This window comes from Mustela nigripes, chromosome 5, assembly GCF_022355385.1.
Source record: "Mustela nigripes isolate SB6536 chromosome 5, MUSNIG.SB6536, whole genome shotgun sequence".
Classification (NCBI taxonomy): domain Eukaryota; kingdom Metazoa; phylum Chordata; class Mammalia; order Carnivora; family Mustelidae; genus Mustela; species Mustela nigripes.
In genome coordinates, this window is record NC_081561.1 from 28,595,212 (window position 1) to 28,609,411 (window position 14,200).

The window sequence follows — 14,200 nt, forward strand, 5'->3', positions numbered from 1 at the left end:
GCCAGCACACGCAGCGGCCGTCCACGCAGCGCCCGCCCTCGCCACAGCCCCACAGGCAGCTCCGCGAGCCGCAGTCGTCGCCGGTGTAGCCGGGGCCGCACACGCAGCGCCCGTCCTCGCAGCGCCCCCTCTGGCTGCAGCCCCGTGGGCAGCTCCTCACCCCGCAGTCGTCGCCAGTGTAGCCGGGGTCGCACACGCAGCGTCCGTTCTCGCAGCGCCCCCTCTGGCTGCAGCCTCGGGGACAGCTCCTCTTCCCACAGTCTTCGCCAGCGTAGCCGGGGTCGCACACGCAGCGCCCGTCCTCGCAGCGCCCCCTCTGGCTGCAGCCCCGGGGGCAGGAGCGCTGGCTGCAGTCGTCCCGGGAGAAGCCAGCACGGCACACGCATACTCCTTGCACGCAGCGCCCACGGCCGTTGCAGTCCCCGGGGCACGAGGGCCAGCCACAGCTGGGGCCGCTGTAACCAGGGAAGCACACGCAGCGCCCGCGGACACAGCGACCCTGATCGTTGCAGTCATCTGGGCAGGACCCGGAGACTGAGGGTGGGGTGGAGGGGGGCACCCCAGCGCCTGTGGGGTCTGAGCAGGTGGGCCCACCCCAGCCTGACTCGCAGGAGCAGGCACAGCGGCTCAGGTCAAACACGCCATGGAGACTGCAGAGGCTGCGGACATCTGTCTGGCCTGGAGTAAGAGGGAGAGGCAGGATTCAATCTCTCTGGGGAGGGGGAAGAAGCCCATGCGGTGCTCCCCTGCATGAGCCCCTCCAGCAAGGCGGGGCTCATTTCATAAGGTCATCTTTGTTTCCAGGTACTTCTAGTCAATATATGTGGCCTCCCAAGGCCCTATCATATGCTTGGGGACAGGGGAGGGAAGTGCTGACACAGAGCCTAGTGACTTCTCTCTCTGAGTTTGGGGGCTGCACTCTCCACCCCCAAAGGGAAAGAAGAGATGCTTTTTCTAATTCATACCAAGGTCTTTTATGGACAAGTGATGCCCACCTAAACCTGAACCACTTCCCCACCTTCCTCTTTTTTGGTGTCCTCTCCCCTCATCTACCCACCTGTGCCAGCCTGGGCTGCAGTGGGACAACATCCCCCAGTGCACTGTTCCTTGAGCCCCTTCACCAGCTCCTCCAGGATCTCTAGCCGGACCTTCAAGGCCTGTACCTCTGAAGCAGGAACAGGGGGCTCCGTGCCCGGGGGACAACCACAACCGGCTGAAGGCGGCAGGTTGATGCGGTGGGTAAAAACCACCTGCTTCTCCCCTCCTTCCACGGTGTGTTCATAAAGCCGAGAAGAGGGGCTTCCCCCAATGGGCTCCACTGTGCGGCCCCCCGGCTGGGGAGGAGGCCGGGGGGCTGGGAGTGTCACATTGGACCGTGGAGAGAAAGGGCCTGCTCTGACTGTGCCCAGCAGTACCAAGAGGACCAGTCTGGATATTAGGAACCATTGGGCTGGCATCACTCAGGAGGCTGCAGGGAGAGAGGGCACATGTGAGCAGCTTTACAGAGAAGGAGACAAGATAGCTCCCCACCTCCCCCAATATACACACCCACAGTTCCATCACCCATGACTAATCTATCAACTCCTATGCATGGGAAACTCCACATTCAGCCCAAACTTAAGGGAAAGCCTCCTTGGGCCAATTTGGTCTCTACCTTGCTTTCTGATGCTATTTGATTACCCAGCTCCCTGCCCCCCTCCCACTTTTTTGTTTGTATTTTTCCATCCACACTGTTTGTTCTAAAGATATTACAAGCTTACATTAGTCTAAGCCTTTTAGCTGTATGTTCTGTCTGGGATCCTTTTCATGACTGGCTCCGTCTTGGTTTAAATGTGACCTCACATTTCTTACATCCCAAGACCTTCCCTGGTGCCATGTGGGAATGGGCTTCCATTACTCTGTGGCAGTATCCTGCCCATGTTCTTCATGGCATTTATTGTTGCATGAATCACCTGTTCCTGTGGGTCCTTGTCTATTCTCTTTCTCCCACTACCAATGTGACAACAGGGACCTCGTCTATCCTGGCACTGCTGTATGTCCGTGTCTGACACACAGGGGCTGCCCAACACCTTTTTGTTGAACGGATTAGCAGATGAGTGTACAAGGCCAATCCTTCCACAAGCACCTGCCATCCAGCTCCTACTAGCTTCTTAGGTGAAGACTATCCTCTCTCTTTCTTTTATTCAATCCCTCACTCTCCACTAAATCCTTCTGTCAGCTTTTATAGGAGCTCAAGTATCTCCTGTTGTTTGGGAAAATCCTTCTTTCTCAGTGCTTACATTACCAAATATAGAAACTGATAAAGGTGCAAGGATAGATAAATAGAACAGAATAGTGTCCAGATATAGACCCACACATGTGTGGTCATCTAATAAAATGACAAAGGTGGCACTGCAACTAAAAAGAGAATGGATGCTTGCAACAATGTGGATGGAACTAGAGGATATTATGCTAAGCGAAATAAGTCAATCAGAGAAAAACAATTATCATATGATCTCTCTGATATGAGAAATTTGAGAGGGAGGATGGGGTGTTGTGGGGGGTAGGGAGGGAAAAAATGAAACAAGATGGGACCAGGGAGGGAGACAAACCATGAGAGACTCTTAATCTCAGGAAACAAACTGAGGGTTGCTGGAGGGGTGGGGGGTGGGAGGGAAAGGGTGGCTGGGTGATGGACATTGGGGAGGGTATGTGCTATGGTGAGTGATGTGAATTGTGTTAAGACTGATGATTCGCAGACCTGTACCCCTGAAGCAAATAATACATTATCTGTTAATGAAATTATAAAAAAACAACTTAACTATAAAACTAGAAAAAAAAGAAAAGAAAAGAAAAGAAAACAGATGCTCTTTTTGATAAATGAGGAAAGATCCAAATGAAAAAAAAAATTATTCCTACCTTATGTCCACATATAGAAATTGATTTGAAGTTAATCTAATGGACCTAGTTATGAAAGGCCAAGCAATACCTTTCAGAACAATCATATAGAAGAAAAATAGGAGAAATTTTTACAACCTTAGAGTAAGCAAATATTTCTTAAAACCTAACCACATAAAATTTAACCATGAAAGATTTTACACAAAACTTAACCATAAAAAAGAGATGGATACATTAGGACTCATTGAATTGATCACTTCTGGTCATCTAGAGACACCACTTAGAGAATAAGAATACAAGTCATACCTGGGATAAGATGTATGAGAAATGCTGGGAGGTAGTGGGGTTGGGAGAGAGAGATAGAGACAGATATTGACTGAGAGTGAGAGAGAGGATTAAAATCTAAAATAAGAAACCCCTGCAAAACAAAACAACAAACAAAAACAAGACAGGCAAGAGGAGAAGGGAGTTGGGGGAAATTGGAGGGGGAGAAGAACCATGAGAGACCATGGACTCTGAAAAACAATCTGAGGGTTGGGGGGGGGGGGGGGGGGGGAGGTTGGGTAAGCCTGGTGGTGGGCACGTATTGGAGCTCTGGGTGTGGTGCATAAACAATGAACTCTGGAACACTGAAAAGAAATTTTAAAAATAAATAATTTTTTTTTAAAAAGAAAAAAAAAAACAAGACAGGCAGCTCAGGGGTGCCTGGGTGGCTCAGTCATTAAGCATCTGACCTGGGTTCAGGTCATGATCCCAGGGTTCTTCCATCTAGCCCTGGCGCCCTGTTCCATGCTCAGCTGGAAGCCTGCTTCTCCCTCTCCTTGTGCCCCTACTTGTGTTCCCTCTTTCACTCTCTCTCTCTCTGTCAAATATATAAATAAAATCTTAAAAAAAAAAAAAAAAAGACAGGCAACCCAGTGTTTTAAATTGACAAAAGTCTTAAACAGTTACTCTAGAAAAGAATATATTCAAAGGACCAATAAACATAAGGAAAACAAACATATATAGGTGTATAACAAAACTAGTAACCAGGGAAATGCAAATTAAAACCACAACAAGATGCCATTATATCGTCATTAGAATGGCTAAAATTAAAGATGTTGTTGCTTGATATTGGCAAGAATGTGAAGCAACTGGAACTCTTCTGAATTGAAGGCAGGAACATAAATTAGTGTAACCTCTTTGGAAAACTGTTGGGCAGTATCTACAAAGCAATTTCATAACCCAGCAATTTTACTTCTTGGTAAATATCCAACAGAAATGACTGCATATATTCTCCAAAAGATATGTACAAGAATGTACATGAGATTTTTTTCATATTAGCCAAATGAAACAAGTTCTATTAATAGTAGAACAGATAAATTGTGGCATGATCACACAATGAAACACAGTAATAAAAACACCCTCTTGCTACATGTAATAACAGAGATGATTTCATATATGCAATGCTAGCAAAGGAAACCAGATTCAAAAAGAGATCTTTGTGAGTGATGGTATTTACATGAAGTGCAAAAACAGGCAGTTAATCTTTACTATTAGAAGACAGGATCAGAGGGGCTCCTGGGTGGCTCAGTGGGTTAAAGCCTCTGCCTTCGGCTCAGGTTGTGATCCCAGCGTCCTGGGATTGAGCCCCACATAGGACTCTCTGCTCAGCGGAGAGCCTGCTTTCCCCTCTCTCTCTCTGCCTGCCTCTCTGCCTACTTGTGATCTCTGTCTGTAAAATAAATAAATAAAATCTTAAAAAAAAAAAAAAGAAGAAGAAGAGGGGCGCCTGGGTGGCTCAGCAGGTTAAAGCCTCTGCCTTCATTCAGCTCAGGTCATGATCTCAGGGTCCTGGGATCGAGTCCCACATCGGGCTCTCTCTAGGAGCCTGCTTCCTCCTCTCTCTCTCTGTCTGCCTCTCTGCCTACTTGTGATCTGTCTGTCAAATACATAAATAAATAAAAATATTTTTTAAAAATTTAAAAATTTAAAAAAAAGAAGACAGGATCACTAGAAATATTTTGCACTTTGATCTGGGTGGTGGTTAAACAGATGTATACATATTCAAAGATTAATTGAGCTATACACTTTAGATTTGTGTATTTCATAATATGAAAGTATTATCTTAAAAAACAACAACAACAGGGCACCTGGTGGCTCAGTCAGTTAGGCATCCAGCTCCTGATTTCAGTTCAGATCATGATCTCAGAGTTGTGAGATCGAGGCCTGCTTTGGGTCTGCTGGAGATTCTCTCTCTCCCTCTGCCCTTTCCCCCTCCCTCATGCATACACACGTGCTCATGCTCTCTCTCTTGCTTTCTCTCTGAACAGCAACAACCAAAATCTTCCCCAATCTCATACTCCCTCCAGCCAGCACATATTTCCTTCCTCTACTTCATGGCTTCAGTTGTCAAAGATTTATCTGTACTCACTGTTTCAATTCCCCATATCCCATCCCATGCTTACCTCAGTGCTCTCTCATATGGCTTCCCCAACTCCTTTCAACCTATCAGACAGCTCTCCCTAAGCTTGCCCAAAGATTTCAGTGTCACAAAATCTGAGAGACATTTGTCTTCATCTTCCTTAACATGTCTCAAAAGTCGCTGGATACTGCTGACTACATCTTCCATTTCACAGCCTTTTCTATTCGGCTGTCAGTGTAGTAGCCAGGAGGAGGGCTATGTGGATCTCAAACACCTGAAATGTGCCTAGAGTAATGGAAGCACTGAATTTTACCCAGTATTTTTTAAAAACACCCCAGGTGATTGTTATGTGCAGCTAAAGTCGAGACCTACTTTTCTAGTCACTCACCTAGGTGCTTTCACCCAGATCCAGGATTTTAATTTCCAAACTATATCCCAATTTATAAACTAGCCTGGTCATCTCCTCTTAACTCCAAGTGATGTATACAACTACCTACTTGGCAACTCTTCTTGGGCACCTCAAATTCAGCATACCTGAAAATGAACTCATGGCCACCCTTCCTGTATCCCTTCCCTCCTCCACTGTGTTCTCCACTGCAGCTCACGGCCCCACCATTCATCCAGCATTACAACCTAGGAACCTAACCCCCATCAATGCCACCATATTTTGTGATATTTCCCTTACTTTCTCATAAACATCTCTTTAATTTCCCTATTTCTCTTTCTCTCTTTGAGTTAGAATTCAAGCCATCACCTAGCTTTTGCTTCACAACTGCATTTGCCTCCTAGCTTGTCCCTCTGCTTCTACTCTTGCCCCTGACATTCTCATAAAGGCAACTAGGATGTCCCACTCCCCCTAAAAACTCTCCAGTGTCTCCCTTCTAAATCCCCTTCAAACACTGACAAACAGTCCTACATCATCTGGCCCCTGCTGACCTCTCCCACCCCATCTCCCACAATACTTCCTTCCCTCTCTCCACTCCAGTCCCATGGACCTTACATCTCTCATGCCCTTCCCAATCCTAGGCTTTTGTATATGGTGCTCCCTCTGTGTGAAGTGCTCTTCCCTTTCCTCATGACCTCCTCTTCTATCTCAGCCTCACATTGCTTCTTCAGGGAACCTTTCCTGCCCAGGTCCCCCAACATGTTATATCAAAGAGTCCTGTAACAGGACTGATTTTTAAAAGAGTCACATAACTCCCACTTGTAGCATGTATAACAATTTATACTTATATATTTATTGGTGGGATTATTTTAATGCTTTCTTGTCCATACTCAATCTTATGCACTTGACTGTAAGGTCCATGAGGGCAAGCATAGCACTCGATTTTTTTATTGGCTGTCATATCCTTGCATCTAGCATGTATTAGGTGCTTGATAAATACTGACCATATGAGTGAATGAAAAGTTTAATTTAAGCTGAGGAATAGCATCAGGGCTGGAAATAACGGGACCAAGGTCAGGGCTAGGACCACGGACAGTGTCTGGGACAGGAAGTTGGACAGAAACAGCGGCTCAGGCAGAAGCCAGGCTAGAGAGAAGGCCAGGTGTGGATTCTGGCAGGGCCAGATAGAACAAGCACTTTGGAAAAGTGTTGAGCATGATCCCCCCAAATTTACCAGAGCTATATGCTAACACTCGGATCCACCCATCCCACCCTCAGCAATATACCCACCATAGCAGTACTACTCTTAATAGCCCCAGTCTGGGAACCACCCAAATATCTCACATCAGTGGAATAGATGAAATGAAGTGTGGCTTATTCATACAGCAAAATAAAATAAGGCAATGGGAACAAACCACAACTTTGTAATTACAGGGATGGATCTCACCAATAAGGGGTTGAGCAGAAGAGGCCAGACACAAAGGAGAACATGCTGTAAAATTCTATGTACACGGGGGCACCAGGGTGGCTCAGTCGGTTCAGTGTCTGCTTTCGGCTCCAGTCATAATCCTGGGGCCCTGGGATTGAGCCCCGTGTCTGGTTCCCTACTCAGCAGGGGAGTGTGCTTCTTCCTCTCCCCCTCTCCCACTCATGCTTGCTCTCTTTCTCTCCCTCCCTGAAATAAACAAAATCTTTTTAAAAAATTCTATGTATATGAAATTTGAGGAGAAACTACGCTAATCTGTACTGTCACAAGTCAGAAGTGTGGTGCTCCTGGAGAAGTAGTGACAGCAGGGGCAGGGCAGGGCAGGGCAATTCTGAGGTGCTAAGAATATCCTATTTCTTGATCTGGGGACTGGTGCCCAGCTGTGTTTGTTCGTGGGACCCCTTGGGGCAAGGATTGGAGAGCACAGGGAGACCAGGGTTAGAAACGTGTTCAGGGTGAGCCAGGACAGGGGGCTGTGGTGAGCAGTGGAATGTGGAGGGTTCAGTTGGGGTGAAGGGCTAAACAGAGGTGTGGGTGGTTGCCCAGTTCTTTGGGACCAGAGAGGCAGAGAGAGGAAGGCAGGGCAAGTGTGAAAACACTGACTGGTGAGGAGGGAAGGGAGGATGCCTAACACACACACACACACACACATACACACACACACTTCCTGGCTTGCTACTCTGAAACTTCTCTTCCGAGTCTGGGAAAAAAGAGTTTCAGGGCGACCAGCCATCCTTCACATAGCTACCAGCCCAGAAGAGACGGAAGGAAAGCTGGATGCCAGGGAAAGAGCATTTCTGCATTAAGAGGCCGGAGAAGCCCAGGGAGAAAGGTCTAGCAGGCAGGCAGTGCTCCATCCCTGGGCCCCTCAGCCTGTGAGCTTGGAGTGTAGCCTTGGGTACAAGGTGAGTTCTGAGGTACCCTCAAAAACTTTCACACTTTGTCTAAGGCCATGCAAACCAAGGGGTGTGTGCACACACAAATACATGGACATATACAAGTACACCCAAGTGTGTGCTCATCCACAAATACAAATATGAACACACTGGTACACAGATACACACATCCATCCAAATTAGCCTGCATTTTGCAGGCACACGTGTGTGCGGAGGTGCACATGCATGGACACACACACACAATCTCTTCTTCGTGTTTCCTCCACACGCATTCATTGGGTGATGCCTAAGAAAGTCAATTTCTCATGGTTCTCAGAAGGCAGTGTGTGAGTCAGAGAACATAGATGGAGTGAGGAGAACCAAAGAGGAAGCCCTTCCCCAGGGGGAAGCAGGAGATTCCTGGTGCCCCACAGCCCCGGGGGTCTTTGCGAGTTGTCTGGAACCCACCCCAGCCATTGGATCCTGCATCTTACCCGAGGCTGGGGCAGAGGGGAAGAGAGTCTTTGTAACAGGAAGGAGAGGACTGGGAAAGTAGTGAGGCAATTCTGAGAGGAGAGGAGTAGCCTCCATAGTTCATGACCCAGCGTCTCCCTCCCCATCCTCTCTCCTGCTCTGTCACAGCCACCCCTCCAGCTTCGCACTTCCAACTCTTGGAAGAATTCCCCTTTTCTCTCAGCACTAGGAAAGGAAAGAACTTGGATATCTCTTGTATCTCCCCCTTATCACCCCCTTATGGCTGTCTGGGGCTCCTTTCTGTGGTGGGGAGGGGGGATAAGGCCGCACACCCTTGGCATTGTCCCCACACTTGGAGGGCTGGCAGAGGTGGGGGCATCATCCCAGCTGTGACTCAGCTTGCCTGGTATTCATGTGGTGGCCAACTTTGACACTTCGCTCATCAGGGACTGTTGGTCCCAAGAGGTGTGGAGAAGGGCTGGCTTCCATGAGGGATGTTCCAGAGATGGGGGATTTGGGCCCCACCCCTCTGCCTCCCTCTGCCCCTCCTGCCACATGAGGGGTGAAAGTAGAAGGATTCCAGGACCATGAGAGGAAGGAGGGAGATGAGGGAGGGTTCCACATATTGGGCTGGAACCAGGAGGTAAGAAGGTGCCAAGAATGAGAGATTTGGGGGATCCAGATGTCCCTTATTCTGGGGAACTAATGGGCCAGAGGAATAGAAAAAGTAAGAGAAAGGATTTCTGGGCCCCCAGTGGAAGAGTTAAGGGGGCAATGAGGGACAGCAAGGCAGGTTCTGGTGCTGCACTGGGTGACCAGGACTCAAAGGGAAAGGAGTTTGAGGAACTGAGGTGCCAGGTCCCCAAGGGATTGGAGGCAGGGAGAGAGAGAGAGGAGGGGGGAGGGGGGAGCCAGGGATGTGGGGGGCGGGGTCTGGAAGCGGACAGCGGACAGCCGGCAGCTGTGGTGTTTCCGACTTGCTTCCCAGTAGTTCCTCTCAGTTCCATTTCCAGTTGTTTCCAAGCCATTAAATTCTTTCCAGGCGAGATAAGGGGCCCGCCCACCCCACCCAGGGCGTGTCACGTGTAATGGGGCGTGGGGAGGTGGGGGGGTTAGACGGACAGAAGCAGGGAGAGCCTGGAACCGGGACGGAAGGAAGACGGAGCCCCTGTGCCCCTGGAGGCATCTCTCAGTCAGCCCAACCCCACTGAACCGTGAGTCATGGGTGCAGAGCTCTCAGCCAAGAACAAGTTTTAGGATCTTCCCCGCAGGCTCTGTGCCCTTCCCAGACCTGGGAATCCTGACTCTGCTCCATTTCAACATTTCCTAAAGGCTTAAGACCCCCAGACCTCCCTCCCAGACCCTGCAACCCACATGTTGAGAGGCTCCCTCTGGCACCTTCCTGGAGCTCTAGCTCAGCCGCTCCAACCAGAGCACTTGGGGTTCCACCAGCACTTTCCTCCTGAGCTTCAGCTGTCCCCTAGCTCAGCCTCTAGCCCGCCCCCCCCACCAAGTCTGACCACGGCTGAGTCCTACCTCCTGATAACCACCTCCACCCTGCTGCCACCCACTGATCCTGTCCAAACCCTGGCACCCACAGCCCCCCCTCCATGTGCCCACACCCGTTTCCCCCCCACACACCACACGCTGACCCATCTCTCCAGACACACCCTCCGCAGGGAGTCTAGTCCCTATTTCGAGGTCCCATTTCCTCTGTCCTAACAGAAAGTCTGCTCTGTGAGGCTCTCCTGCGAGCTCTCCGGCTACACCTCTAGGGTAGGGATAGGATAGAGACCCCGTTGCTCCCAGCTCTTCCCTTGTTCTTCCCAGAGCTATGTTCCTTACCTGGGCAACAGGCGACTGCAGTGCCTCTGCACCTGCCCTGTTCCTGACCTTGGGAAGGGAGTCCTCAAGATAGGGCAGGGCTACCGTGCCTCGGCAGCCTGAGCTCCCTGGAGGTCCCCTTGCTTGTTTCCTGCAGCAGGGGCTCACTGAGCTGCGACCCAACTGTCGATCTCAGCAGCGACAGCAAGAAGGAGGGAGCCTGCAGTGAGCAGGGGGAGGAGAAGGGGAGGACCAGCATGAGGTCAGGGAGGGGAGCGGAGATAGGGCAGGTCCTCCCACCCCTCTAGTCCCTGCCAGGCCCTCCCAACGTCATCGCATGCCCCCCCTCCTCCCCTCCCTGTCTGGGATCACTGAGTCCCACAATACCTTCGTCTTGCCCCCCAATCCCTGGTCCTACCTCCCACATCCTTTCCCTGTCCCATTTGTACTCTTCCTCCCGTCCCAATGTTTGCCCAACTTGACATCCCCCATCCTTATGCCATTTCTCCTTTCCCCTCACCGTTTCCCTACCTGATGCTCCTGCTCTCTCACCAAGTTTCTCCTCCAGAACAACACCCTTGCCCATGGCCAACCCCTCTCCCTCCTCCTTCCCTGGCACCTCCTCTCCCACTACTTTACTCCAGCTTGGATCTTGCCCTACCTGCCTGTTGCCCAGCACCCGCTCTTTCTCTTCCTGCCATTCTCTCCTAGCAATGCGGAGCAGAGAGTGGGGGATGGGGTGGGGAAAGAAACCTCCTTCCCAAGCCCAAATCCCTCCCCAGCAGTTGGCCTTCTCTGGAACTCCTTGTCCCCACCTATCCCTGCCTGGTCCCATTGTTCCCACCTGAGTCTTCTCTCTTCTATTTCTACTTGCCCTGTCCCCATTGAGAGGCACTGCCTTTCCGCATCTGTTCTGCTCAGTCCACTGCCGGTTCTCAGCTTGGGATCACTGCCCCCTTTTCATTGTCGCACCTCAGCAAATTCCAGAGAAATAGCAGATGAGGCTTGGGTACTGGCTAGACGAGGGCTTTGCTGAACACCAGGATATACAAGACTTGGGAAGGAAGTTGGGGTTCAGGGGAGACAGGGAAGGGAAGCCGGAAAGTTAGGAAGGAGGTTTAGGAGAGAGGCTTAGGGATGGAGAGCGCTAGAGGTGAGAGGCAGATATGGGGGTGGGGATATGAATGGCAGGGTGAAGTCAGAGGAACAGGGTTAATGTCTGGGACCTGCAGGGGAGCAGCAGGGGGAAGGAGATTTAGGGGCTGGAGGAAGAAAGCACTTGGACCTCAGGCAGAGACAAGAAGACTGACACCAGAGGACAGGGCAGCAGGCACACCAACATGTAAGGACGCTGGCTGTTTCTATGGCCCCATTTCCCTCGGTTGCTCACTACCCTGACCAGGGGCTGAAGAGACTTTTGCCACAGAAGGGAAATACCCAGGTTGAGGTATCCCCACCCTAGGTATCATGAGGAGAGTCCTTGCTACCCTGCTACAAACCTTACCATCGGGAAAGGGCTTGGCCCCGTCATATGTGATGGGGAAAGGGATGTAAAGGAAACTGTGTCTGAGTCTGCCACGGGAGTGGATACAGGTGTCTGTGCCCCAGACTGGATCCCCCTGCTTGCAGGGCCATGTTGTTCCGGGGTCAGGGCACACTGGCACAGTGTGTGGCAGCCATGCGCCCAGTTAGCAACCTGAGGCTGAGGGCAAAGGCTTGCATAGACTCTCGCGTGGGTGTCCCCGTGTGTCTGGGTGTGCGTGTGGCTGTTTTTTTCCTGGCTTTGATGGGGAGGATGAAGTCAGCATCTTGGACGGAACTGGGCTCAGCTTCCTTCCTCTGCCTTGGCCCAAAGCCCCCAGGGCCTGGAGTAGGTAACAACTTCCCTCTGATCCTGGGGGGCGGGGGTGGGAGTGGGGGTGGGGAGGGGAAAGCACATGAAAGGGTGACGGAGGGTCTGAAACAGCATCTCTTAGGGAGAGCAGACTGCACATAGGATGTATTTCATCTTAAATCCCTAGATTTCAGTAATTCTGTCCCACAGTCATATCTGTTGTTTGCCCTATGCCTTAATCCTGGTTTTATTATTTACTAAGTATGGCCGCCATAAATACACTTGGCCCACAGAGTGGCCAGGGGACCCTGGAGATGTGAGAGCTCTAAGGATGGCCATGGGGTGTTTTGGAAGTCCACGGCAAGGGACAGAAGGGATAACAGACTCTCAGAGAAGAGAGTGGGATTGCAAACATTTACAAGGTTACAAGGCACTTGAGAAAGCCACTGGAAGCTTAACAGACATAATTTGAGGTTCCGAGGTCATCATTGTCTAAAATTTGACTCAGCCCCTTGATTTAGGCTCTTGGAGAAGCTCCCATCTTACATATGTTTGCATCTTGTCAGGAAATCACCAGACCTAGCACAGGTGTCTAATAAGTGCTTATCACTATCGAACTGTGAGAGGACTGGGTGAGAAGGATGCAGAAAGGGAGTCTGGAAGGAGCCCCAGGTGTGGAGGCGGGAGGCCTAGTGGGCAGAGCCGGTGGCCTTCACTGAGGTGTTTCAGGTGATGGGTAGATAGGTCGGGGTTGCTGACAGCTGTCCACGTGCTCTGGCTGGTCTCAGAATCCTCAGTCCAGCTGTCTTCAGCTCTGGGCTTCCATCTTGAATGAACCTCCTTGTTCCTTTCCTCACCTCAGGAGGATCCAGGATAAAAGTTATAGATGGGAAGGAAAGGGAAAGACAAGGAGAAGGGAAGGAACAGAAAGAAGAATGAGGGCAATTAAGGGCAAGGACCTGAAGGAAAAGAGAAGGAACAAGGAGAGGCCGGGGCTGTGATCCAAGGGAGCAGTCCCAGGGCGGGGGAAGAGAGAAAACAGTTGTACTGGGCTTCCGTTGACAAAACACTTTCCAACAGAGAGCAGGCATGTGATTAATCCCACTTTGTGGCTGAGAAAATGGGGGATCACAGACATCAGGTGACCTGTCCAAGGGACTTTGCTAGTGGTGGTGAGAAGGTGGGCCTCAACCCAGGCTTTCTGATTCCAAAGCCTATACTCTCTCCTCCCCCAGGAACAGCCTTGGAAAGATGGAAGACTTAGGGCAGAAACGAATGAAGGGGATCCTCGGAGAACTTGTTTGAGAAGGAAGGGTAGAAGATCTGGCTCTTTAAAACATGTTTCTGTATCCAGTTATTATGCAGATTAAGTAAGAAGAAATCACCAAGTCTAAGCTGGGGGACTCAACATTCCACTACCAAGGAGATGGTGGGGCGGGGGGACTCGGAGAGAAAAGACAGCCTGAGATGAGAGATGGGAGAGAACCAAGAGGCTAGGACTGGAAAGGGGGCAACAGAGCCACATAAGGAAGGGTTTGGACCCTTCAGACTTCCTTTGCCTGGAGACACGGGTGTGGGGAGAAGGGAGGAGGGAGGACATTGCTATCTCGTGACAAAAGAAAGTCACACAATTGTTTTGTTCTCTGCTCTGGGGCGGGTGGGCGCCTATATTTACCAGAGGGATGGAGGTCGCTGTGGCAACCACACATCTGGGCTCCGGAATCCAGATGTGCTGTATCCAGAAGCCATAGCAGAACGATGAGGCAAACATTAGGCTCTTCAGTCCTGGCCCCCACAGCTGGGAAGAGGACAGGCGATTGGAGTGGGGAAGAAGGAGGGAGAGGGAGAGGGCCGAAGCGGGGGAGAAGAGAGGAAGTCCTGGACCAGGAATGTGGACAAAGGAGTGCAAAGGGAACTGGGGAGGGGGTGGCATTAAGTGGGAGGAGTTGAGCACAGGGTCAACAGCAGGAGATGAGAAGAACAAGAAAAAATAAATGGAAAAGAGAGTGAAGCAGTGGGGAGGAAGGGCAAAACACAAAAG

At 50.5% G+C, this 14,200-nt stretch overlaps 1 protein-coding gene across 1 annotated transcript in view; it reads right to left on the reverse strand.

Annotated features, from left to right (window-relative positions):
• TNXB (tenascin XB) overlaps positions 1-10,540 on the reverse strand; it is a 53,711-nt gene extending 43,171 nt beyond the window's left edge. Inside the window, 3 exon segments of the mRNA XM_059399915.1 lie at positions 1-678; positions 1,058-1,468; positions 10,347-10,540. The exon segment at positions 1-678 is cut by the window's left edge and continues 8 nt beyond it. Of these exon segments, the coding sequence (XP_059255898.1) occupies positions 1-678; positions 1,058-1,457 (1,078 nt within the window). The 5' untranslated portion in view covers positions 1,458-1,468; positions 10,347-10,540.
• Positions 10,541-14,200: the final 3,660 nt, after the last annotated feature.